We start from the raw sequence: 23,821 nt of genomic DNA, 5'->3' as shown, positions 1-23,821 counted from the left end.
GTGTGGTCACGATTTGGCCGCACAATTTTGCTGTTTGTGACAAAAAAGAACCAGCTCTTCAGACAGCAGCAGGCCCTTGTGCCTATGGAAGTTGCTCTATTTTGCATTGGAAGACTCACCTGTCAAAGCTCCAACAACTTTAGTAATTGGTGTTCAGCTTTGCGGCACTGACTTGTGACCTTTTGTGATTTTGACTGAATCGAGAGACAACAGAAGGCGTTAAAATGGGAAACTTACTGTAAGGAGTGTAATCATATTTAAAGGGAAGACGCACGTTTATTTAAATTGTTAAACATGGCGCCAGACATAAAACACAGGGAAGCTGCATTGGTAAAGATCGCTTCACCCTCACAGGAAACAAACATCACTGCGGCCTTGCATGAAAAAACTATCTCACACTCTTCTAACCTTTATTATGGCTCCCTCATTTGCATGCAGTCCCTCTCTGTGTTCTCGCCTCCCACACACCTTGGGTACTATATGCAGAGTATGTGGTGTCAACGCGCCTCGCTTCTCTCTCCCATCCCTCCTCTGGTCTCATTCTGAAACCTGCGCGTCCCCACCACACACCGTCTGCCCGACCAGCTGAGCCTTTACGGCCTCAGACATGCTCCGTGTCGTTGCCTGCGCGCTCATTTCGCTGCACGCGTTTTTTCATCGCTCGTCCGCGGCAGCTCCTGCGCCGGATCGCGAGAATTCAGCGTGGTTCATCGGGTGCGTCAACGCCAGCAGCAGACTTTATGCATCCAAAGGTGGCCGTGACCTTGACCCGGTAACCTGCTCTGCACGCTGCCTGGATGAGGGGTATGTGAGAGGAACCGTAAAAGAGCACGCTGAGTCAGATGCATCTCAGCTAAAGCCGGTTTGCGTATTTGTGTGAAAATACGGAGAAAATTCACTTTGTGACTTCAGAAATAATAATCCTGTTGGCACGTTTCTTAATGGTGACACTATAACTTGTATTGGAGTCATTTTCTATTATTTTATGTGTGTGTGTGTGTGTGTGTGTGTGTGTGTGTGTGTGTGTGTAAAACAGTATTTGTGCAGCAGTGATGTTCTCATTCTGAAATATTTTAGATTCTAGAATTTAATTTCAAACACCAGGCCAGTTTTTTTTCTTTTTCTCTTTCTATTTTTTCTTTTTTAAAAGAATAATAAAAATGACATGAAGTCCATCTTTTCTTGCATTTTATTTTCTTATGAGTAAAATCTGAAAATAAAGCAGGGGGACTTAAAACTCTGTATTTAAAAGCTCCCCCCCCCCCAACAAACAAAAAGCCTTAAACTTCAAAATAAAATGCCAGCTTTGCTGTCTGGGCTCAGTCGGTGATATTGGTTGACTTGTGCAAAACATTATGTTGGAAATAAGTGTGTCTTTTATTCTTTACAATAACATGTAGCTTAGTGATGCAAGAAGCCACTCAATGTTTGCCCCCCTCTTTCCAAAAAACAAGTGCAATGCAGCATCTTTTACCATGAGCGCTGAGATTGGCACAGGTGTGTTTGGGCAGTTTTTTCTTCACCTTCAGTATTTGTTGTTGAAGGTACCAGGTTGCAGCGTTGACCTCTGAAGTGTGTTACTGTGGCAACCAGCAACATGGTTTGGTGGCCAGTGAGTGTTTCAACACATCATCCAGTGGAAGAACAGAGGCTGTCAGAGGAGAAAGTGGAAGACAAAGGTGACTGCTCTCTTCCCCCCTTCCTTCAGTGTCTAACCATGGCTTCTCTTTGTTTCATGTGCTGACAAGCATGTGGCTGAACATACAAACCCACCAGATACTGTTTCCTCAAAGCCACCAAATTCATTTGTGTGTAAGTTCTGAACTGGCATGTGCATGTGCAGTCCCTGAGGCTTTCTGTGTTTGATCTGTGTGCATTCTTTTCTTTTCTTTTCTAGCACCGTCTCCTTGCCTGTTGGAGGTGGATGGGGGAGTGTGGCACTCTACAGAAGTGCAGGACCTTTTCTGCACAGCGTTCGTCTGTCCACCTCTCCACACAGAGTGCAGGCTGGGAAAACTTTTGTTGTGCAGGTTTCAGGAAACCTAGCTGGGCATCCTGACCAGCCCACAGGTCTGCTGCTGCTGCTGCTGCTGCTGCTGTGTTTATACATGTGTAGTTCTGACTTGGCAAAGATGTTTGTTTGGATAAAGATGTTTTCTCCTTTACATATAAGTGAAAGTGCTTTTTCCCCCTCAGTTATTTCCATAACAAGCCTTTTTTGTGGCTCTGTTCGGAATTGGGTAAATTATTTTGTTGTCTGTCATATATTCCTCATGGTTTGACAGCGAACCTTTGCTTGAATAAATGGTAGAATATAATTCATGCTATTATTTATAATAACCTAAACAAAAACATGTTATCTATTATATATAATAATACTTAAAGAGAGAGTCTATCCATGCACATGAGAGAGCATTTGTTTAGTCAGTGTCTATTTATTTAAACTTTTACATGTTGAATTTTATATATATATATGAAGACAAAACAAAGTCAACTCACTAAAAAATGTGTTCAGCATTTGTTTCTGAACAACTGCACATATATTGTGTAAAGTGCTAAAAAAAAAAAATCAACCATAATTTATTTCTATTATGTATTTGTAAATAATATAAAAAGTCTGATTTTAAATATGAACAATGATATAAAGCAAAATAACTGCTCTAGATTTAACTCTAAAATAATGAGAGGCTGTTTTATTGTGTGCTGAGCAATATCTCATTCAGAATGTGCCTGCTGAAGAGTTTTTATGTGAACAAATATATTTACACACAGAAAAAAAATCAATATATTCAATTAATGTTTCTGTAAATCAAAAGTTGTTATTGTTTCCTGTTTCAATTGAGTTTTTCTGTGGCTTTTAGGCGTTGTGGGTCTGGGAGGGCAGGACCTCTCTTACGTCACCGTTGAGGTTCAGGAAATGACCCATAAAGGTCAAAGTTCACATCACGTCAACGTGCTGGATGATGGCTCCTTTGTTGTGTCATCTGACTGGATTTTGGAAACTCCGGGAAAATACGAACTCAGTGAGTCAACAAGAGCAAACACATTTAGTTAAATGATGAATAATTAATTAACTAGAAGTGAAAAAAAAAATCTAGTTATCCTCTCATCTTCTTCTCCTTTGTCATTTTCTGTTTAGATGTCAGTGCCTCCAACCCCCTCTCCACACTCTCCTCCACCCTCCAGCTCTACATCTTGCAGCCGTCTCCACGCTGCCTGGGGATTTCTGTGCTTCATGGCCCCCTGGGTGCCCCCTCCTGCATCCCTTCCCTGCCAATAGACTCCAGCAGTGTGACAGTGGCGGCAGTGTACCTGGGCGACACGGTCACGCTGCAGGCAGACATGGTTGATGGTCTGGCTGTGGAGTTTTCTTGGTGCTTTACTCACAAGGAAAAAAGGGAAAACATGGAGGGTGTAAAGACAGTTTGCTCTCCCAACTCTGACTGTCTGAACAGCTCTGTGGTAAGTAGGGCTGAGAAAACAGCACGGCCATGTTATGCATCTCAAAATTAAAGGGTTTTCATCTAAGGATGAAGCTTCCCCTTTTTAATTGACCACAGTGTAATTTTAACTGTCTGATAATGGGTTTATCTTTAGGCCATGACTCAGCAAAACTTTATAGTGTAACCTAAATGAAGCAACTTCAGTAAAACAAGAGATAGTAATTTTTTTAGGTAAAGTTTTAGCATTACTTAGCAGTGATTCAACATTTACAGCTCAGAATTACTGTTGGACCTGTCTGTGACTGATTCATAACAGATAATATTACAAGCCTTTGAAGATCAAGCTAAAACCTAAAATCATTACGTGCCTGAGCTTCAAATATGGATGTACTGCATGTCTTTCAAAAATAACCAGGACTATTTGAAAATGGAAAAAACATTTGATTGAAAAAAAATTGTATTGGAGATTTATAATGGATTATATACATTTCAGATTTGGTTAGAAAAAAATATGATCATCCATAGTAGCTTATTACGGAACAGTAATGGAACAAATCGGTGAAATCTGGGAGATTTTTTAATGAGCTGTGGTAATAGAACACAATAAGGACCCATAAATAACAGCCACAAATTAATAAAATGCAACAGTAAACATTTGCTCAGGTTTTGAATTGTGTTTCTTAATTAAGAGGGGTCGAGGGTCAACACCTAGGATGTGAAAAGTTCACATAAACATTATAACCAATCAATAACGTAAGCAGCTATTTAGTGAATTATTTATTGAACTCCTCCCAGAACAAACACGTTTCTTGGATAACACAGGAGGATGGATCACAAACAAGTGTGATAGCTCATTTTGTTTGTAAGAACCAGAGCTACTAACACATGACTGACAGAGAGATACGCCAATCGGTTAATCAAAGACTCTAGTTTAAACAGTGGGTGTATTGTATCTCCAGTGTTCTGCAGGGACTGATTAAAGAGAGAAATAGTGTAAAGTTGAGTTCAGGTGTCTCTGGGACTAGATCCATTTATTCATTGTTTAGATGAATCGCTTTGTAGGTAAAGTCATCAAAAACTCATCTATTAGGTATTTGATAATTTGGTGATTTAGGATGACAAAAAAGTGTTTTTTATCATATAAAAAATGACAAAAAAGTATAAAAGTAAAAAAATATGTAATTGCAAATCTTCCTCGTCATCTCACTCTCGTGTTTTAATCCAATGAATTAAAAAATTGAAATGCCTGCAGAACTGGACCTTTGAAACAGAGGGAGTTCACGTGGTGTCAGTGAACGCCTCGGGTGCCGATGGATGGACACAGGAGATGATACATGTTGTGAGTAATCTGCTTTCACTCACTGAATGTGTTTTCCTCAGGCTTACTATTGAGTGAAGGATAAAGCTGGTGATATTTCAAACTTCTCTTATTGTCAACAAATTGCTGGGCACTGAAGGTTTTAGCAAATGTTACTCAAACAGGAGTAAATGGAGCATTTTTGGGGGGACTATTTTCAGCTGTGGATTGATACACACTTGGTGAACTGGCAAGTGTTCGCAGCAGCAGGATGGTGTATGCAGGATTGACTCAAAATAAACTACATTCCCCACGTTCATTGTATTGAAGGAACATGTCAAACAGTGGAAACATGTGGCTCACTGGTGTGTTTTTAACAGTTTTTGGACAATAATGGAGCTCTACAATACAGAGGAACAAGACATATCACACTCTGGCAGTTAGTGCTTGTTAGTGGTATCAGTTCATTGTTATTTTTGGCCTTTTCATGGGATTTGTTGACATTGAGAGAAAAATTACCACACCTACAACACAATGACTTATTAATGTCGCATTTGCAATTAAACTCACAGGTGGTCGTGCGTCCTGTCGTCTCCGACCTCACAGTGAGTGTATCAGGGAGTCAGCTGACTTCCGGGGAGGTCTTTTCTGTGGATGTGGAGATGTTCACCACCATGAAACAGCTACTTGTCCTCAACCTCACACTGAACACTGAGTGTAGCAGCACTGACACAAAGAATAATTTCAGCAACAGTGGCAGAGGTGACTGTAACAACAGTTATGATGGCAATCTCAGTCAAAACCACACTAACATCTCCTGTCGTGGCGGCACCCACTTATATCTTCGCTCTGATACCCGCCTCAGCATCTCCAACCGCTCCAGCTGCCGTTTGCACCTCCACCTTCCCTGCCACCTCCCCACCACTGCAGGACGGTATCACCTCACGGCGTCTGTTCTCTCCACTTCTGATCCTTTGACAGTGCTGCTCTCTGCCGTCCTGCCTCGAGCCTTGATGGTCTACGAGCACATACATGCCCTGAGGCCTTCTGGGAGTTGGAAGTCAGCAGTTTCAACACATGCAGAATTCAGCCTGGAGGTCCTCAGCCCTGCCAGCCGAATGGGGTCAAGAGCAATTTGGACTTTTATTTTAGATGATGTTATTGTGATGAACAGGACAACCGAAGAGTGGAGTGTGAACACATCTCTTACAACAGCAGGCTGGTATAAAGTGACAGTTAAAGCATTTAATCCAATCAGCTGGGCCTCATTCTGCAAACACATCCTCGCTCTAGACCCCGTTGGAGAGTTGGTGTTGAACGTTCCCAGCGTGATCACAATGCATCAGAGACACTCCGTTTTATTTAGCATCTCAGCAGGGTCAAATGTGACCGTGTCCCTGCTGGTGAATGCAACGCTACTGTACAGAAACAGCAGCTACACGACAGGAGAGGAGGCGACGGTGGTTTTGCTTTTCAACCGAATGGGGACAGTTGTGGTTGAGCTTCGAGCTGAGAACGGAGTGTCTTCTCAGAACAAAAGCGTGAGGGCGTGTGTGGAGGGGAACTGGAAGCCGTCACCACAAGTTAGAGTTAATCCAACGTGGCAACCACCTACCAGCCAAAGTCCTGTTCACAGCCCGGCTGACAATGGTGAGGTAGTATTTCTGATTGACACCCACTGAGCAGTACAAAACATTTGAGCATTAATTAAGCATTTTAGAAAAGGATTGTGACTTTCTTTTCCTGTAAATGTCTCAGATTTTTATCTTTAATCAGTGTTTAAACATTTAGATCTTTGATTATGACAGACGTCTAAAATAATTTCATAACTGCTTACTCACATTTTTACAAGTTGTGGTATGTACAGTATGCTGTAAAGATGACTGTTTATTCCCCTAGCAGTGCGGATTCATGCAGCAAAGCAAGCCTATCCCACAAATACAGATATAACTTTCCTGGCTGTGGCTCAAGCACCAGACCCTGTGGAGTTCCTCTGGTACTTTGGAGACATGAGATCAGCCAGAACCACCTCAAGGACCATCACCAAAAGATACCACAAACCTGGCAGGTATGAGACACAGATTAAACATTCAAAATACAATGTAAGTGCTTCTTTGAATCCATAATGGAGTGCGGACTTCCAAAAGACTATAAATTAAGATTATCAAGATTCAAGATTACTCTATGTGAAGAAGCATTTATTAAGTGTTAAAATGTTGTGTTTTCCCTTTAAATTAAGGTCAGCCTCCTATCTGTTAGTGAACAAAACCCTAAATGTCATTTAAAAATCCCCTAATGTTCACTATTTAGTCACGAAGACAGATCTGAATACCCTGAATGCCCCTCACTTCATTGTAGGTATGAGGTAGTTGTGGTCATGTCAAGAGGCCAGACCTCCGTTACCTCTGATGTGTTCCCGCTGGCAGTCCAGAGGGCAGTGAAGCTCAACCGGCTGCTCCACCAGGCCTCTGTGCTGCAGAACCAGACAGTGACGGTGAGTTGTCGGGTCAACGTGGGGACAGACGTCAGCTTCCTGTGGAACTTTGGAGACGGATCATACAGGCTGGGACAGAGCACAGAACGGCACGTCTTCCACAGGTGAGTTTCACTGTCAGTACTGATTTTAAATGAGCATTTGTAATAGAGCTAGACTTACAGCACAGTCATTGGTATTTCCTGAACCTTTGCAAAGTTATAATACAAATTAAATACATCTTTTGCTGACATCCTGGTCAGCTTGTCCTTTCATTGTCTTAAAAATGTTAAAAATCAGCTTTTCTCTAGTATGTATTTTTGCCTGTGTATATTTACTCTACATGTTTTGCCTCTGCAGGACAGGAGAGTTCAGAGTGTCAGTGACTGTGTCTAACCTGGTCAGCTCTGCCTCTCTGAGCAGTCACATCTTTGTTGTGGACCGACCTTGTCAGCCTCCACCAGTCAAAAACATGGGGCCTCTCAAACTACAGGTACATTTTACCCTGACCTTAACATAGCATGTTAGCTAAAAAGATAATTACATCTCTGCATCGTCTCTCCTCTCCTGCCTTCAAGGTACGGAGATATGAGGTTATCCGTCTGGGCGTGACCTATGAGACTGAAGTCGACTGTGACCTTTCAGGAGGCCTTCGCTACACCTGGAGCTTGTTTGACTCTGCTGGACAGGTCTTCCCATTGCCACTCGTAGACACACAGAGACAGAGCCTTGTACTGCCCAGCCACCTCCTGCATTATGACATATACACTGCCATAGCCAGGGTAAGTAGCGGATGCATTGGCTCTTAAACTGGGAACTGGGACTCTTTACAAGAATTAATGTTCTTTCACTCCTGAATTTACATGACTGTGGTTTGACTGCAGTAGCTGTCATTGCTCTGCAGGTTCAGGTCGTTGGCAGTGTGGTGTACAGTAACTACAGCGTGAGAGTGCAGGTGATGCCAAGCCCTCTCGTGGTCTTCATCCAGGGCGGCACCAACATCTTCATTAACAACAGGAACAGCAGCGTGGTAACCCTGGACGGCCAGCGATCTTATGACCCCGACTCCCTCATGAGCCAAATCAGGTACAGAATCACCTTTCACAGAACTTCTGGAAACTCAAGCGTGTCCATTCAAGCACCATGCTGCTTCTGATTTCCTCCTCGCAGCTTCAGTTGGACGTGTAAACCAGTCAGCTCCATCGCCACCTCCTGCTTCCACCAAGCCGTTCCCACTTCATCCCCTGTGCTCATGTTTCCTGCTAGTTTCCTAAAACGCAACTTTGACCAGTTCCAGTTCACGCTCACCGTCACCAGCGGTGAGCGTTCAGCTTCAGCAGATGCCTTCCTCACATTAACATCAAAGATCATCAGGTGAGAGTTACATATATATATATACAACACTATTTCTCATTTCTACATCAAAGCATGCTTTGAAGTGAAGTTCCTAGAAATATTTGTCACCATTACAGAGTGTACTGCAGGTGATACACCTCAGGACCCTTACCATGTATCTGAATATATCCAGGAATGTGTCAGTAGACTGCCCTCGGTGCCAGGGAGACCAGGTGAACTGGGATCAGTCTTTCTCTGTCAGGGCCTGGTGTGAAGGCTGTGATATTGCTCCAGAATACATTCAGTACACCTGGAACCTATACTTGGTCAATGCATCCTCCAAGCCTGTCATAGAAGGTAAGAGTAAGGATGCATTCATTTGAGTGTGTAGAGTAAATTATCATTATTTCATTTGTAAGAAAGAAATTTCACCTTATTTCTACTCTCTTCTAGTCCCGTTTTGCTACACAGTGGATCTGAGTGCTCCATCCACCATCATGGAGAGCCCTGCCACCTCTCCTCAGACTCCTGGTACATCCACCTTGCATCTACCTGCTACAGATGCTTCACAGTACACTCATGCTGTCAATACCTCTGCTCCCGTCTCTCTGACTGAGAACGCCTCTGAAACTGGAGCCAGAAAGCTAAATCTGAACATGAGCAAGAGCGCAACATTATCGGAGAACAACAGAAAGATGTCAGCTACAGCTGGTGTGTAATTAAATGTGACTGGTGAGATAAAAACAGTGAAACCCAGAGCTGCCCCAGAGGGTGTCTCTGTAAAGACAGATCATACTGAAATAGAAAGTAACACCCTGACTTCTCTCGTTTCCTCCTCACACAGGTTTGACAGAGCCTGTCTCCTCTCTGGGCCACATAAGAACTGCAGGATCAGGTAGGCCCATGGTGAAGCTGGCGTCACTGTTTAAAATGGAAATGATCACATTCTGTAGGTAGATCTTGTGGAGAGAAGTGCTCACAATGTTAAGCTTAAAAGCATTTAAGACAGGGACATCAATAGGGAAAATCAACAAAAAGTAATAATGTGCTGGGTCATAGTTACAGTAAAATGGATAGTTTATGAATTATTTAACAGCTTATCCTCTTTATGTCCAGGAGAGGAGCCCTTTTATCAGCCTCTGGGGGAGTTTGACCCTCCACAGCCTTTGTACTCCTCGACTGAATACCAGCCACTTGCCCTTGACAACAGTGGCGTCCTATATTCAGACCACTTTGGCCAGAGTGACGTTATTAGTGAATTCCCGTTTGATTCGGACTCCTCTGCTGACTGGGAGCTTTCTTTTCCCGTCTCTGAGAGCAGTGACTTGGGAGCTCGACAAGGTGAGACAAAACTGAGCTGAACTTTGTGGAGCTGTGGAGCAGCTTTGGTCTGACAGCCACATGAAAACATGAATCAAATATTTTATTTGGTTTTTGAATGATAAAATTAAAGGTGTTTTCACTCATTCCAGCTGATGAGACCTCTGCTCAGGCTGATGGTAGGTGGAGCAGTGATGGGAACTATGTGAGGTCAACAAACTACATGCCAGTAAGAATGATAAAGGCATTACTTGTCCTGTCCTAACAGAGAGTGAGGGAGCTGTCAATCAAGCACAGTCTGAATACACTCACACAGCCCAGAGAAGAGGTCCAATCAGATAATAATAAACACCTGCATAGATGTGCCAATGCAAGGTGTGTTTAAACCTGTGATAAATAATGTTTTAGCCACTTTGAGGGCAGCAAAAAGACACAGTTAAACATTTTTTTTAGCTTTGTTTTTGGTTTCAACTCCTGAGGTGAATATGTGACTCTTTAGCAGCTAAATGTTGCTCTGTGTTCACCAGCTGCCAGCTAACTTCTGGTGCCCTTTAGTGCTATACATATATATAGATAAATAAAGTAAATGAAGTAGGTTTATCAGAGTTTTTTCACTGAAAACGAAACGTCTAGAAATGATGCTAGCTAAATACGAGCTAAAGATGCAAAAAAGTTAAGTGATCTTAGAGATTACACATAATTGTTTTATCATTAATTTCATCTTATTGATTCTAACAGCTGTAACAAAAGATTTGTATGAATTCTAAAGAGTCAAAGTGGCCAGTTTGTGAAAAAAGAAACAACCACTGAATGTCTGATCATAACACAACACCCAACATAACACGCTTTTATACTTCTGAATGCATGGTCTGTGTGTATGTTCAGTGTGCAACTTTGAACTGATTCTATGACAGATTATGATGATCCCTTGATGAGCGCAGAGGAAGGAGACCCAGGGATTTCAGCAGGAAGACCCACAGGTACAGAGCATGTCTGCATCGGCTAAGAATCACTGTGTGTGTGAGGTTGTGTGTTAACTCATGCATATTCCCAGGTGTGAATGGTCCAGGAGATGGAGACAGTCCAGGAGATGATTCAGTGTTTCATCCAGCATTACATGAAGAGGAGGGGAGTAATCTGGTGGATTCCAGGCCGTCTGTTGTGATCCAGGAGCCAATCCTGCTCGATTTATCTCGAGACCTGGTAGACAGAGGCCTTTTTGAGTCCTACACATACACGGGTAAATTATTCAGGAAACTTAGGCCCACATTTCCTCCTTTAATCCACCTCTCTCAGCCTTTAGTCATCGTTCTCTCTCCCTCCATCTTTCCAGGAATTTCCTCCCCTTTGCTCAGCTTCAGACCCTTCAGTCTGAGGCCTGGGAGCAGATACATGTTGGAGGTTACTGCCAGTAAGTTTCAATTTGTGTCCAAATGTAATGCATTATCAGCGCTGAACCATGGCAGGGTGAATTGATGGGATGGCAAATAAACTGAAACAGATCCTGTACAGTCCTACTCTAATTCTAAGAGTCCTGTAGGAGTGATGCAGAAAATATAGTGGCATCTACAGTCAATTTGAAATAATCATGACAACCTCAGTCCCATCAGGTATTTCTCTAATGAAAATTGAAGGAATGGATCTGGATGCTAATCTAGTTGTAACCTGTTGTCCTCAGAATCCCGTGGTAGTTTTCTTGGCTGGACTCAGCTATTCTTAAAAACCAACCCTGCTCCAAAAGGCGTGACGTGCCAGGTGCAACCAGTGAAAGGAGTGGAATTATACACACTCTTCAGCGTCTTCTGCACCTCGGGGAAACAGGTATCTCCTGGCTCATACAGTAAAAAACACACACACACACACACACACATATGCACAGATATATTTTTAGTCTTCAACAATACTCTAAAAAGGATCATTTAAGAGAGCTTTGATTTGCTTGTGTGTGTGTTGAAGGACTTAATGTATGAGTACAGCATCCGTGTAGGAGACAGACCACCCAGGATGCTGTATCAGGGGAGAGACTTCCAGTACTACTTCAGCCTTCCTTCTGGTGACCCCAGTGATGACTATAAAGGTAAACACACACTGATTCTTAACCTCTGTAGTGCACAAACATGCATTATCATGACAGCTTAATGCAGAGATTCCCTTTTCATTCGTTGAGTGATCGTTTTTTGTTCCTGTAGTGACTGTGTACACAGAGATCAGAAGCAGCACATATGGAACGGCCACTAAACCCTGTCCTGTCACCGTCCAAGTCCAGCCAAGCTTCCTCAGAGACACGTCTTCCTCTTCTCGTCTTGATCCTGATCTGGAGCTGTAAGAATCACCACGTATCACATCAGGATTGTTATCTTTATGTTGCAGGGCTTTGTTCGAGGTGTACTACATATGGACAGATTCTTTAGGTTTGAACACTGACTCTAAAATTGCTTAAGATCGTATTGATTTATTTTATTTTTATAACTCAGTACCACCTTCTCGTAAGACATTCTTCATAAAGTGTTTATGAGTTGGAGCTAATAGGTTTATAACAGCTAATAAGATATTTATCCATGTTTAATATGCTCTAAATTAGGTTCACTTTTGCGTTGCCGTCATGTCTGGAGTTGTACATTTTAATAAGTTACTGTCTTATTCTTCGCACAGTACATAGTTGTGTTATTAGTGTGTCTTCTTCTGCAGTTCTGAGTCAGGACTGAGGAACCTGTCGGCTCTGGTGCAGCTTGGGAACAGCGTGGAGGTCCGTAACTACATCAGTCTCCTCACCGGCATCCTGAACAGACTCAGCCTGGACGCCGAGGCCAACACACGCGCACAGAGACGCACACGCAATGTGCTCATTTGCACAGCATGTGAGCTTGAGAGCAGAGAACAGGTACACACAGAGGCCCAGAGTAAACCTGAAGGTTAACACAACCACTTTTTTAATTTCAGCAAATCTACATTTCCACCTTTTTACAGCATTTTAATAGCATGTCATTTAATCTCAGGCATCCATGGTGGACAACATCTGCATTCTAAAAAACCTATTAGAAGTTACAAGTCAGGTAGGTGGACAGTTGTCTTTTTTCATGCACTTTCACTGACAGAGAGAGACCGGTAGATGAAAATTGTTTCTCGTATTTGCTTGATCCTATTTAGGTAACATTGGCGAGCGCAAGGAGAGTGACACTTCACATTCAGGTCATCTCAGAGCAGTTTTCAGAGTCCAGTACTCCAGGCTGGTTCTATCTGGACCAGAAGACACTCAACACCCTGGTCGCCCTGCTCTCATACAGCCTGCAAGCTGCTGTCACCGGTAATGACCTCACACCAGAGCCGTCCAACAGAGCTGACATTAAACAGGCGTTAGAATCAGACTCACATGAGGAAAACATCAAAAATGCCATAGCTCCTTCTAATGGCCGCATACCAGACTCATTCAGTGGTGTTTACATCAAAAGAGGAGGATCAATTTCAACACAGCAGACAGTGCAGCTGGTAGCTGACATTCTGCAGACTGCTTCAGACCTGATGCTGGTGAGAGGAAGCAAACGTGTTCTTCTGCATATCTACTCACAAGCTCACCATTACCTTCATCTCACTACCATTAATTCTCTTTTTTCCAGAAGTACATGTTGTTCCACAAGGTTCAGGAGCACAGAGTCAGCACCGGTCTTATCACCTTGTATGCTACACACCAAAAGCAAACCTCCATGGTCATCAGCAGTGGCTCAACCACCTGCTATATGCCTGCCTCTCTGATCCAGCTTCTGTTTGATCATCGCAGTAGAAAGAGGGAGGGCAGAGTGTGTGTGCTCAGCATGCTGACTGAGCTCACCCACAGCCCTTACGCCTGGGCCCACCATCCTGGAGGGGTGAGACTGGCGTGACATGATGACACTTAGCAATTAAATGACAAAGGCATCGTACTCATTTTCCTCTGCTAATTTCCAGCTGAGTGGACCAGTGGTCGACCTGAGTCTGTACGAGTGCAGCACGAGGAGAAAGATCCCCATTCGCTCCCTCATTGAGCCAATAAATATCGAGCTGCAACAGCCACCAGGAAGCGTATGTTCTTCTTTCTTTGTTGTTTGCAGCAAGTTGACTCCATTTGCTCTGTATTATGCCAGTCGAGCGCATTGTTAAATGAAAGCATGTGACCTTGTGATCACATCCATTCTCCAGAAGAGCTCTGTGCGTGAGTACGTCCTCCAGCGCAGCAAGGTCAACTACCACAGCTTCAACATTACCCACGAGCACTTGCAGCAGGCCATCCAGCTGAGTGTGGTGTTCACGCCGCCGCTCAACAAGGCGTTTCCCATCATGCTGCTCTTCAGGTGCACTTGCAGTGACTTGTTTTATAGCCGTCGTTGCCTGCTCGAGCAAAATAATCACGCAATGTTACAATTATAATGAGTTTTTGAGTGAAAAGCAAGTATGCGACACAAACCAAGAGTCTCTGTTGTGGCAGGATGTTTAAGAGGCCAACTCCCAGCATGCACCACCTGCACAGGATTCACCACTGGGGGAGCAACACCTCACAATTCACTCTGCCCTCATCCTACCTGAGTGGTAAGAAATGGTTTTTCAATCAATCAGTTTTCAGCTGTGTCCCTCCACCTTCCTCCTGGTCCTTCCATCTGTTTAATCACTGGTATCTATCACAGTATCTATCATATTAATCAAGTGCAGCATCACCTTTTCAGCGCAGTTTTTATACAGACTGTAGTAACTGAGCACAAAGTCAGTTATTTACTTATTAGAAATTCAGTCAATGCATGTCAATTCGGAGTTTCACTCACTGCACATGTCACTGCAGGGCTGAATTCAATCTTCTTGCTGTCACATCTCATCAGAATCCCACACACTCTACATATTCAACAGTTTCCTGATTACCATAAAAAAAATTCTAGCTGCAGGGGTTGCTCACCTGGCCCTGCTGAATGCTGATTTTGGGAAAGCATCTGGACAAAAGCACCTGAGTGAACAGGTCAGCTACAGTCTCACTGTGGACAGCAGCTTGTGTTTGTCCTGGGACGGCCACCAGGGGGCGTGGACAGACCACGGCTGCAGGACACGAAAAGCAGACACAACTACAGCAGTCAGCTGCAGGTAATGCTGGATTAACCTACACCCACACACATGCAGACATTAACTGGACACGGTGTTGATTCACGTAAATGAATCACTTCTTCCTTGTTGGTGTTTGCTGTGTGTCTCAGGTGCCACCAGTTGAGGCCTCTGACTGTGGTGCAGCAGCAGATCCAGAGCAGCCATGACACAGCCGGTCTGAACCCGTTCCTAAGGTGACCTCATCTTCCTTAGACTTGAATGTGTTTAAGCAGAGAAAATAAAGTCTCCCTTTTACTTTAAACTGTAGCAGTAATTGTGACCTTTTCTTCATGAGCACACAGTCCAGTACAAGACAAAAAGCATAATAATCATTTGGTGATCAGTTTCAAAATGTAAATAATGCCAAATTTTGAGACTTTTTAAAAAATGAGAATGGTAACGTCCTCCAGTGACTCCTCTCTCCCTCTCTGCCTCTTCAGCGTGTCCACTGATCTGACAGTGCTGGGTGTGCTGTTGCTGTGCGCGTGCCTGTACATCCCCGGGTTGGTAGCATGCAAGAGAGCTGACGTCATCTCAGAGGCGAATCGGAGGGTCCACTACCTTTCTGACAACTCCCCCTGTGACCCATATCTCTATGCTGTCACAATCCACACCGGCCTCTGGTCTGCAGCCTCTATGAGTGCAAAGGTACGGATGTTTGTTGTTCCTTTAAACGAGTCAAATATTTTCATTAATTCATATTGAAACTGACATTTAGTTCATTCCTGACCATGAGACTTGTCATTCGGATATTGTTGGCTTCATCAAAATGTTTCCCTCTACAATACGTTGATACTAGAATAGTCTCACAGTAACTATATGTAAGTATATGTTTACCAGGTTTACATAGTGCTGAATGGTGAAGATGGGGTCTCCCAGACAAAAGAACTACAAGTCCCAGGATGCACTCTGTTCAAGAGGAACTCTCAAGACACTTTTATATTCAGGTAAAATCCAAATATTACTTTCAATAAGAAATAAGATGCGCATTATTTTCACATAAAATACACAGAATGCTTCACATGTTTCTACCATACCGCATAATAAGTAGCTTTAAGGCCGATCAAGTTTGGTTCGTTCATAGTCTTCAGTGTATTCTCTCTCTGTGATGCCACAGTGCAGCAGACTGCCTGGGCCCAGTGTGGGGGGTCTACATCTGGCATGACAACTCTGGACCCTCCCCAAGCTGGTACATCAAACATGTGGAGGTATCTGAGGTAAGCTCCACCTGCTTGTGAATGTGCCGCTTCCTCTGTGGACTTTTGATCTGACCATCAAGGTGGTTTTTTGTCTGCAGGTGAGCAGAGGGCACACAAAGGGACGTGCTTGGCTCTTTGTCGGTCAGTGCTGGCTGGCTGTGAACAAAGGCGATGGCCGGGTGGAGAGAACGCTGCGTGTCTGCGCTCAGGGATTGGGCTTCGCTAAGGTGGAACCCTCACATATGCATGAACACTCAGATTCAATAAAAAAACCTCAGCTATTAATCTCTTCTCCCACCCTGGGTCTCCACCTGTATGCTTGCAGATGTTGCGTCTCAAGCTATCTGACTACTTGGCCGACCACCACATCTGGATATCCGTGCACAGCCGCCCCTGCCCTAACTCGTTCACACACACTCAAAGACTTAGCGTGAGCCTGCTGCTACTGTTGGGGTACGCTTGTGTCAACACAGCGATCATATCACAGATGGATGATCAGGTAGGTTATTAAACCTTTAGAGATTCGGTGCATGCGAGTTCCAAAGCGTCAGCCATAACGCTGTTGTTAATGATCTCTTTTTCACAGTTACCCTTCGACTTGGGAATTGTTGATGTTTCAGCTGTTTCTGTGGAGACAGGAGTATTAAGCGTGGTGGCAGTGTTGCCTGCAGCAGCAATAATATCCTTCCTGTTCCGACTGCGTGAGGTCGAGCTGACGGGCTCAGGAGTCCAACATGCAAAGGACAGGAGGACTGAAAAGGACTTTGATGGTGAGGTTTGTACTTTAATAGAGTGAGATGGAGTTCAACACAGAACTCCTGACCTCTCCTTCCATTTCTCCTTATTTCATCACTGGTGTCTCTTCTCAGATGCTCTTTCAGTGACTGGCAGTACATCTGAGCCACACCTCTCTTGGAGCAGTCTCCAGCAGTGGGCACAGGAAGCTTGGAGGAAGAAACACCAGGTTACACCTCAAACATCTCCTTCCCTTTGTTCTCACAGCATTTTTCATCTCTCTCTGACTCTTCTTCTTGTGTTGCAGAGCACAGACCTGCTGCCAGCGGCCACTATGATTGTGGAAAATAAAGACATAGATAAAGAGTCTGTAATCCAAACAGATGTGGCCATAAGAAAGGAGGCAGTGGAGAACCATATGTTACCAGGGCTTCAGGATTTGTTGCTGATTACTGAATGGAACAATGCTGATCAAGCACCTCAGGGGAAAGAGTCTGACCTTTTAAGTGAAAGCAGCAGGTTTCATGGAACCCAGAAAGCCCTTTTGTCTGGTACGAGCGATGTGGGTCAAGCCATTCAGACGGAGGAAGATCCTCAAGGAAAAAGAAAAGAAGGCGTCCATCAACGGGCAACGTGGCCTGGTCACAGCAGCAGTTATAACGTCACTGACAGGCTGAAAGGGACACGATTCAGACCAGTATCATGGTGGTGTCACTATTTGGCCTGGACACTGTGTCTGCTGTTGTCCCTCTGCTGCCTGCTGCTGTCTGCAGTGCTGGGAATGAGGTAGTAAATGTGGATTAAAGCTGACTTTTGGAAACATCAGTTATATCTTACAACTGTGTCTCTTAGAGTCAAAGCTATGTATCTGTGTGTGTGTGTGTGTGTGTGTGTGTGTGTGTGTGTGTGTGTGTGTGTGTGTCAGGTTCAATAGCAGCAAGGTTCTGCTGTGGATGCACTCCCTTTTCTTCTCCCTGCTGTCCTGCACCTTCCTCATCCAGCCAGCCGTGGTAAACTAAAACCAGCATTTTGACGTACATTCCATAATCTTGAATTTCCGTTACCTCTTTGCACTGCACACAGAGAACATGTTCTTTTTCTTTTCCAGATAATCACAGTGGCGGTGACTGTCTCCTTTTGGTACAAGAACACAGCAGACTTTCATAGTTTCTCCAGAAAAAGAGCGTTTGAGACAGAGACTTCACAGCTGTGGAGCCACAGTGGTGTTAATCAACCAGAAGGGGTATCTGAATTTCCCCAGGAAAGAAGCTCATACTTCGAAAAGGTGACAGCCAGACTCTATGTCATTCTGTTCTCACTGATTTTATTCTGTTAAGACATAAAGTCACTTATCTCTGACTGGCAGCTGCTTGGAGCTCGTCAGCGAGCCCGGTACCTCCGTCTTGTGTGCCCGCCAACTCCTGCAGAGCTGAGGAAAAGTCGTGGGAAGAAAAGAAGAGAGGCTCTCCTCCAGAACACCCTCAGGTGCGTCTTTGTGTCTTTATGCACTTATTTGTATGTAATTTTAAAGCTGTATGGGGAATGATCTCTCTCTCCTGCCATCCAGGGATTTGTCCGTCTGTGGCTCCATGCTTTTCCTGATGCTGTGTATGAATTATGGCAGCTCACTTTCTGACCGTTACCACCTCAACACAGCTGTCAGAAAACAGTTTGTGAGGTAACATTTGCACACACATGCTCTCTCTGTGTCCCTGTTGCTATCTGATAAACATAAATCAAAGTCATACTTTATCTTTCAGCAGAGGCCATGATAATGCATTTATGTCCATTCAAAAGCATGAGGAGTGGTGGAAGTGGGCACAGACCAGTCTCCTTGATCTACTGTACAAGAACACATCAGCTGCCACTGAGGTAAGCTACGATGCCATTCAGTGAAAATATGAACATAAATGACCTGCACTGTGTATGCGAGTCTCTGTGAGTCACTAAAAGAAATGTCCCTGCGAAGGAAAAACCTTATTCATCATTATCAAATTTTCACCTTTTTCGCGACTCAGTAACCTGATATCATCCAACAGTCTCACATCTTGATTGGAGAGCCAGTCCTGTGGAAGATGGACATGTCAAGCTCATGTCAGGACCAGGTCAGAAACAAAAGTAGCATTTCACTGCTTATTTAACCTCAACAGATTTTGCACACATTGAAAACAAAGATTGGTGATTGCTGTATTTTAAAATTTTGTGTTATGAAATAACAGAATGATGGATGATCCGCTGACCTGCTTTGCTTAAATTTCAAGCAAATGATCAGTCACGTGGTCTTCTCACTGAAGGCGTCATCATAGTGCTGTGTTTTGCTGTAACTGCCCCTGCAGGGGGTGCTGTTTCACATGTACTGTATTAGTCTAGTGATACATTTCAGTTCCTGAAAAGTTTAGAATTGAATACTTTGAGAGCTTAATGAATACTTGTTGGGGTGTTTTTATTAAAGATACTATCATGTCACAGTTCCTGCAAGTGTTACCTTTGATTTATGACTTTACTCTGACTGTCTCTGCTCTTTTTGACTCCTCAGCTCTCTAGTGTGACTTTCATACCAGAATGTCTTCGCATCTTCTTGTCCGGGAGCAGAACATCCACTCACCCACAATCCAGTGTCTCAGTTCCTATGGCAATGCCTCCAAGGACATGTGGTCACCTGGGCTGCCACTCAGGACCAAATGCCACAGTTGGCCTTGGCCACACAAAGTGAGAAACACAGACACACACATTTTTTCCAAATTTGGTCTCTGCTGAAACGATTTCCTGTAGTGTCGACTTTAATCTCTCTGCTCTCCTGCAGGTCTGACGCTGCGTCAAAACTGAAACTCCTGCATTCAGTTGGCTGGCTGGGCAGACGGACGGTGGCTGTGAAGGTCCAGTTCACCTTGTTCAGCCCTGCACCCAACTTGTTCACCGATGTGACCATGCTCGCTGAGCAGAGCCCTGCCGGTGTCCTCCTGCCCTCTGCCAAAGTCCAGTCAGTGAGGGTGTATCACACTCCTGCTGTGTGGGACTATGTTGTTATGGTGTGCCAGGTAAAATGCTGCATTACCTTAAATACTGGTGATTCAGCTGATTTGAAAAGGAAAAGCAACACAATAAGGGACTGAATAACACTGACTCTGCACTAACACTGAACATGTTTTGGTCAGTTTTTATTAAAAAGCCTAATGATCCTCATGTTTTTTTTCCTCCCCTCCAGCTCCTCTTCCTCTTCTTGTCTCTCCTGCAACTCTGTGATCAAGTGCACACTGTCGAAGAGCAAGGTATGATGGGATACTGGAGGATGCCCTGCAACTGGCTGGAAGTGAGTCGACTATATGTGCACAAAAGCACACACTCACATAGGCAATAATATGAATTCCAACATTCATTCATCTTTACCCGCGCATCCCATTTCGGGGTTGCGGGGGGCTGGAGCCTATCCCAGCTAGCAATGGGCGAGAGGCGGGGTACACCCTGAACCGGTCGCCAGCCGATCGCAGGGCCACATACACAGACAGACAACTCACACACTCACACCTATGGACAATTTAGAGACCAATTAACCTAATGAGCATGTTTTTGGTCTGTGGGAGGAAGCCAGAGTGCCCGGAGAGAACCCACGCATGCACAGGAAGAACATGCAAACTTCACACAGAAAGGCCCTGCCCGACCCAGGGTTCGAACCAGCAACCTTCTTGCTGTGAGGCACGCGCACTACCTGCTGCGCCACCGTGCCGCCCGAATTCCAATATAATGATTGTAAAAAATTAAAAGACTTGCAAGCTTGAACGTGTAGTAGACTCATGGAAACATGCACATGCACACACACACACACACACACACACACACTTGGCCAAACAACAGTGCAGACAAGATCACAGTGACCTACCTGAAAGGGTAAAGTAACCGGTTGCTCTTAAACTAACATACCTGTGAAGTATTGAAGGTCAAAGCACACAGCAGAGAATGAAATGGACCTGATTATGCTTTACTGCTGTAGAAATATACCTCTCTCTCTCTCTCTCTCTCTCGCAGGTCACTTTGCTGACAGTAACTCTCGTGTACTACATTTATTGCGTCTCTCACTCCATTATTATCTTGGAGGTTGTGGAGCAGCTGCAGAGATCACAGATCTCAGATCACAGAGGACACGTCGATGTCAGCTTCCTGGCTGCCTGGGAACAAGTGAGACTAAGAAAGAGATAAAAGGAGGGTTTGGAGAGACTGGAAAACAAATATTTAATGTTGAGAGAACAGGTCACCGCCTTCATTTATTACAGTTCCTTCCCTAAGAGATAATTATGAGTAGTTTATATGCAGAACATCATTAAAAGTTACATTTTACATTTATTAAACACGCCCTTACTAAATACACAAGGAAAGCCCAACTTTGAGGCTAAGAAGTTTATTTAGTTGTCACGGTGTGGGTTTTAAAGATGTCTCTCTGTGTCTGTAGCATATTCGCACTCTGCGTGGCGCTATGATCTTCCTCCTGACCTTGAAGTGTGTGACTGTGTTGAGGGTGAACAGGATGCTGGCCACCTCTGCTACGCTCCTTGCCCGCTCGCTCTCCAGCCTTTTCTGGCCAACGGTAAACATATTTTGCAGCAAGACCAGCAGTTAGGAAAGGCCTTCATCTCAAGCTCTACCTGTTCGAGTATTATTTTAGAAAAAGCAGCTCATAGTTTCAGTCATCAGAACACTGTTCCTGATAACATAATGGTACATATTGTCATTGTTTGATGTCTTTAGCATTATTAATACACTGCACTCTGGAATTAACACACTGGAATTTGTGTGCATTGTCTCATTAATGCAATTTTTTCTGGAGATATAGCATCCAACCCACACATGTAAGGCTGATATTATTTTTCTAGATTTCCACCCTCTTAAAGATCCAGTGTGCAGCATTTAAGACTGCAACCAACTGAATTCTGCTTGCCTCACTCTCCCCTACAGTGACTGCTAAAAACATGCAAACCACAAAAGGCGAAAGTGTTTGGTTTGTTCTGGGCTACTGTAGACACATGGCGGTGCTACATGGTGGACTCCGTGGAAGTAGGACCTGGTCCTTCTCTGATATAAAGAGCTCATTCTAAGCTAATGTGATATTACACTCATGGAAACATAATTATAAATACTATATTCCATTTTTACCAGTACAAACTCCTGATCTTTTCTCACTGGACCTTTAAAGCAACTTTCTAATAGCTTGTTTATAAGAGTGTCTCTTACGAAACAGTCAGGAAGTTATTCCTCAGAAGTGAGCAAACTCACTAGAAAGACAGAAAAGATAAAAATGGTCTCCTCTTCTGTCCTAGATTTTGGGTCTTATCTTGATGGTGGCGCTGTCCTGTGTGGGGAATCTCCTGTTCGTACAAAGCTCCTGGGGCTTCAGCTCACTTTCCCGCTCCCTTCAGTCTCTGCTCTGTGGCTGTGGAGGTCTCAGGGCTGTTAGAGGCCTCCAGTTCTCCTGGAGCGATTTCCTTTACCGTGGAGTTCTCTATCTGTCCTCCAATGTGGTGTGGACAGCAGTGGTACATTTATATCTTATCATTTGGAGTTTATTTTCTTTGTGAAAGTTAAATGGATAAGAGACTGATTTATGCAGACATTGAGTCTTTGCAGAACTTATACTCAGTTGAAGAATCTGTCAAAGTGTGGATCAGTGTCTAACAGCTGTCTGTCTTTCTTGTAGGTGATGGGTGTGCTGTCCTCAGTGGTCAGAAGTGTCAAAAGATCTCATGGCAGGGGGATTTTTATCACCGTAGCAGAATTCATCAGCTACATCAGACGTAGGGTCCCTGACTTCACTGGGCATCGTACACAAGCATGGACTGAAAATCAAGTGGAAGGGAAGGTGAGGACGAAGCTGCTTAGTCTATAAAACTATGGAGCATTTTGAATATCTACATATTATTGTCAAATTACCCAGCTGTGAAAAATTGAGATTACAGTCAGGGTTATTCATAGTTCATTCATCTCATGCTTCCAGCAGACTGTGAGTGTTTCCTAAAATTATGATCACATTTCCCAAAAATCCTGTTGCCTCTGATTTTACCCCTGAAATGTTACATCATCTAATTATATTTAGATTCAGAAATAAATGACTTAAATTCAGAAATGAATGACTTTGCTTTTTGGTTTTTCAGACTTATTACTTTGAGGAGTTTGAAAGCTTGGTGGATGAACTACTCTTCAGACTAAACGCCCTCTCAAACAGTCTGCACCACACTCTGCCCCCCAAAGCCCACTGCTCCAGGGAGGAGGACAGTCCTGCCATCTCACCCATACAGGAGCCCTCGAACATGGCTGCACAGGTTAGAGTTAGCCTCAAGTCAAATATCCACAAAAAAGACACGTGCAGACACTGCATGCACCCATACACATATTTTCTCTCACACATGGTGTCTTCTGTTACAGGACTTTGTAAGAGCACAAATGACAGAAGAGACTACGGTGAGTGATCACACAGATGTCAGTGACCATGGAGGAACCCTACCTGCATCTCATCAGGCACAAAACTACCTGTCACTCCCAGACTCGGCCTCACTCATCAGGGTTTGGACTGAAGATGTTCTGGAGAAGCAAGCTGAGCAATGGACTGAAACAAATGACAGTTACCGGTTAAGCAAAAGTCAGACCACCCATACAGAGGTGGTGGTGGAAGTTCTGGTCCATGAAGATCCTGGGAGGGCAGGGTCAGCTAAACAGTAGGGTTTTTGTGGAGATGACAGTATATCTTTTAGTCCTTATGAGGTATTTCCACATAGGGACTTTTTTTATTACACATTTGTTACACTATGACCCTTAGGCTGCAAAGACTGAATTGTATTGATTATTTGTTGTTTGTACATCATGTGAGGTGAAGATGTGTGGACTGTATCATGTAATCTATCACTAAAGTTCTTTTTATATTCACAATGATCTC

General features: G+C 43.9%; 1 protein-coding gene across 1 annotated transcript; it reads left to right on the top strand.

The window, feature by feature from the left end:
- The first annotated feature begins 607 nt into the window (after window positions 1-607).
- On the top strand, window positions 608-23,612 carry pkd1l1 (polycystin 1 like 1, transient receptor potential channel interacting). The gene is given in 49 exon segments (XM_076721593.1): window positions 608-804; window positions 1,898-2,070; window positions 2,862-3,023; window positions 3,140-3,352; window positions 6,643-6,808; window positions 7,099-7,338; window positions 7,574-7,706; window positions 7,792-7,995; window positions 8,118-8,299; window positions 8,384-8,587; window positions 8,742-8,905; window positions 9,002-9,079; window positions 9,393-9,443; window positions 9,665-9,914; window positions 10,805-10,882; window positions 10,951-11,108; window positions 11,202-11,279; window positions 11,547-11,689; window positions 11,825-11,945; window positions 12,058-12,190; window positions 12,557-12,749; window positions 13,016-13,393; window positions 13,483-13,731; window positions 13,811-13,924; window positions 14,045-14,193; window positions 14,328-14,428; window positions 14,770-14,968; window positions 15,079-15,162; window positions 15,409-15,616; window positions 15,809-15,915; window positions 16,086-16,185; window positions 16,266-16,394; window positions 16,493-16,666; window positions 16,754-16,937; window positions 17,475-17,688; window positions 17,828-17,912; window positions 18,011-18,187; window positions 18,269-18,387; window positions 18,470-18,580; window positions 18,666-18,794; window positions 19,549-19,611; window positions 19,706-19,940; window positions 20,108-20,212; window positions 20,926-21,075; window positions 21,347-21,481; window positions 22,212-22,427; window positions 22,589-22,750; window positions 23,043-23,210; window positions 23,314-23,612. Coding segments are annotated over 49 exon segments (7,860 nt in total). The 3' UTR covers window positions 23,608-23,612.
- Window positions 23,613-23,821: the final 209 nt, after the last annotated feature.

Source organism: Chaetodon auriga, chromosome 21 (assembly GCF_051107435.1).
Source record: "Chaetodon auriga isolate fChaAug3 chromosome 21, fChaAug3.hap1, whole genome shotgun sequence".
In the NCBI taxonomy this organism is placed as follows: Eukaryota; Metazoa; Chordata; class Actinopteri; order Chaetodontiformes; family Chaetodontidae; genus Chaetodon; species Chaetodon auriga.
The sequence above is the reverse complement of the archived record's forward strand: the minus strand, read 5'-3'. Positions and strand labels throughout refer to the sequence as shown.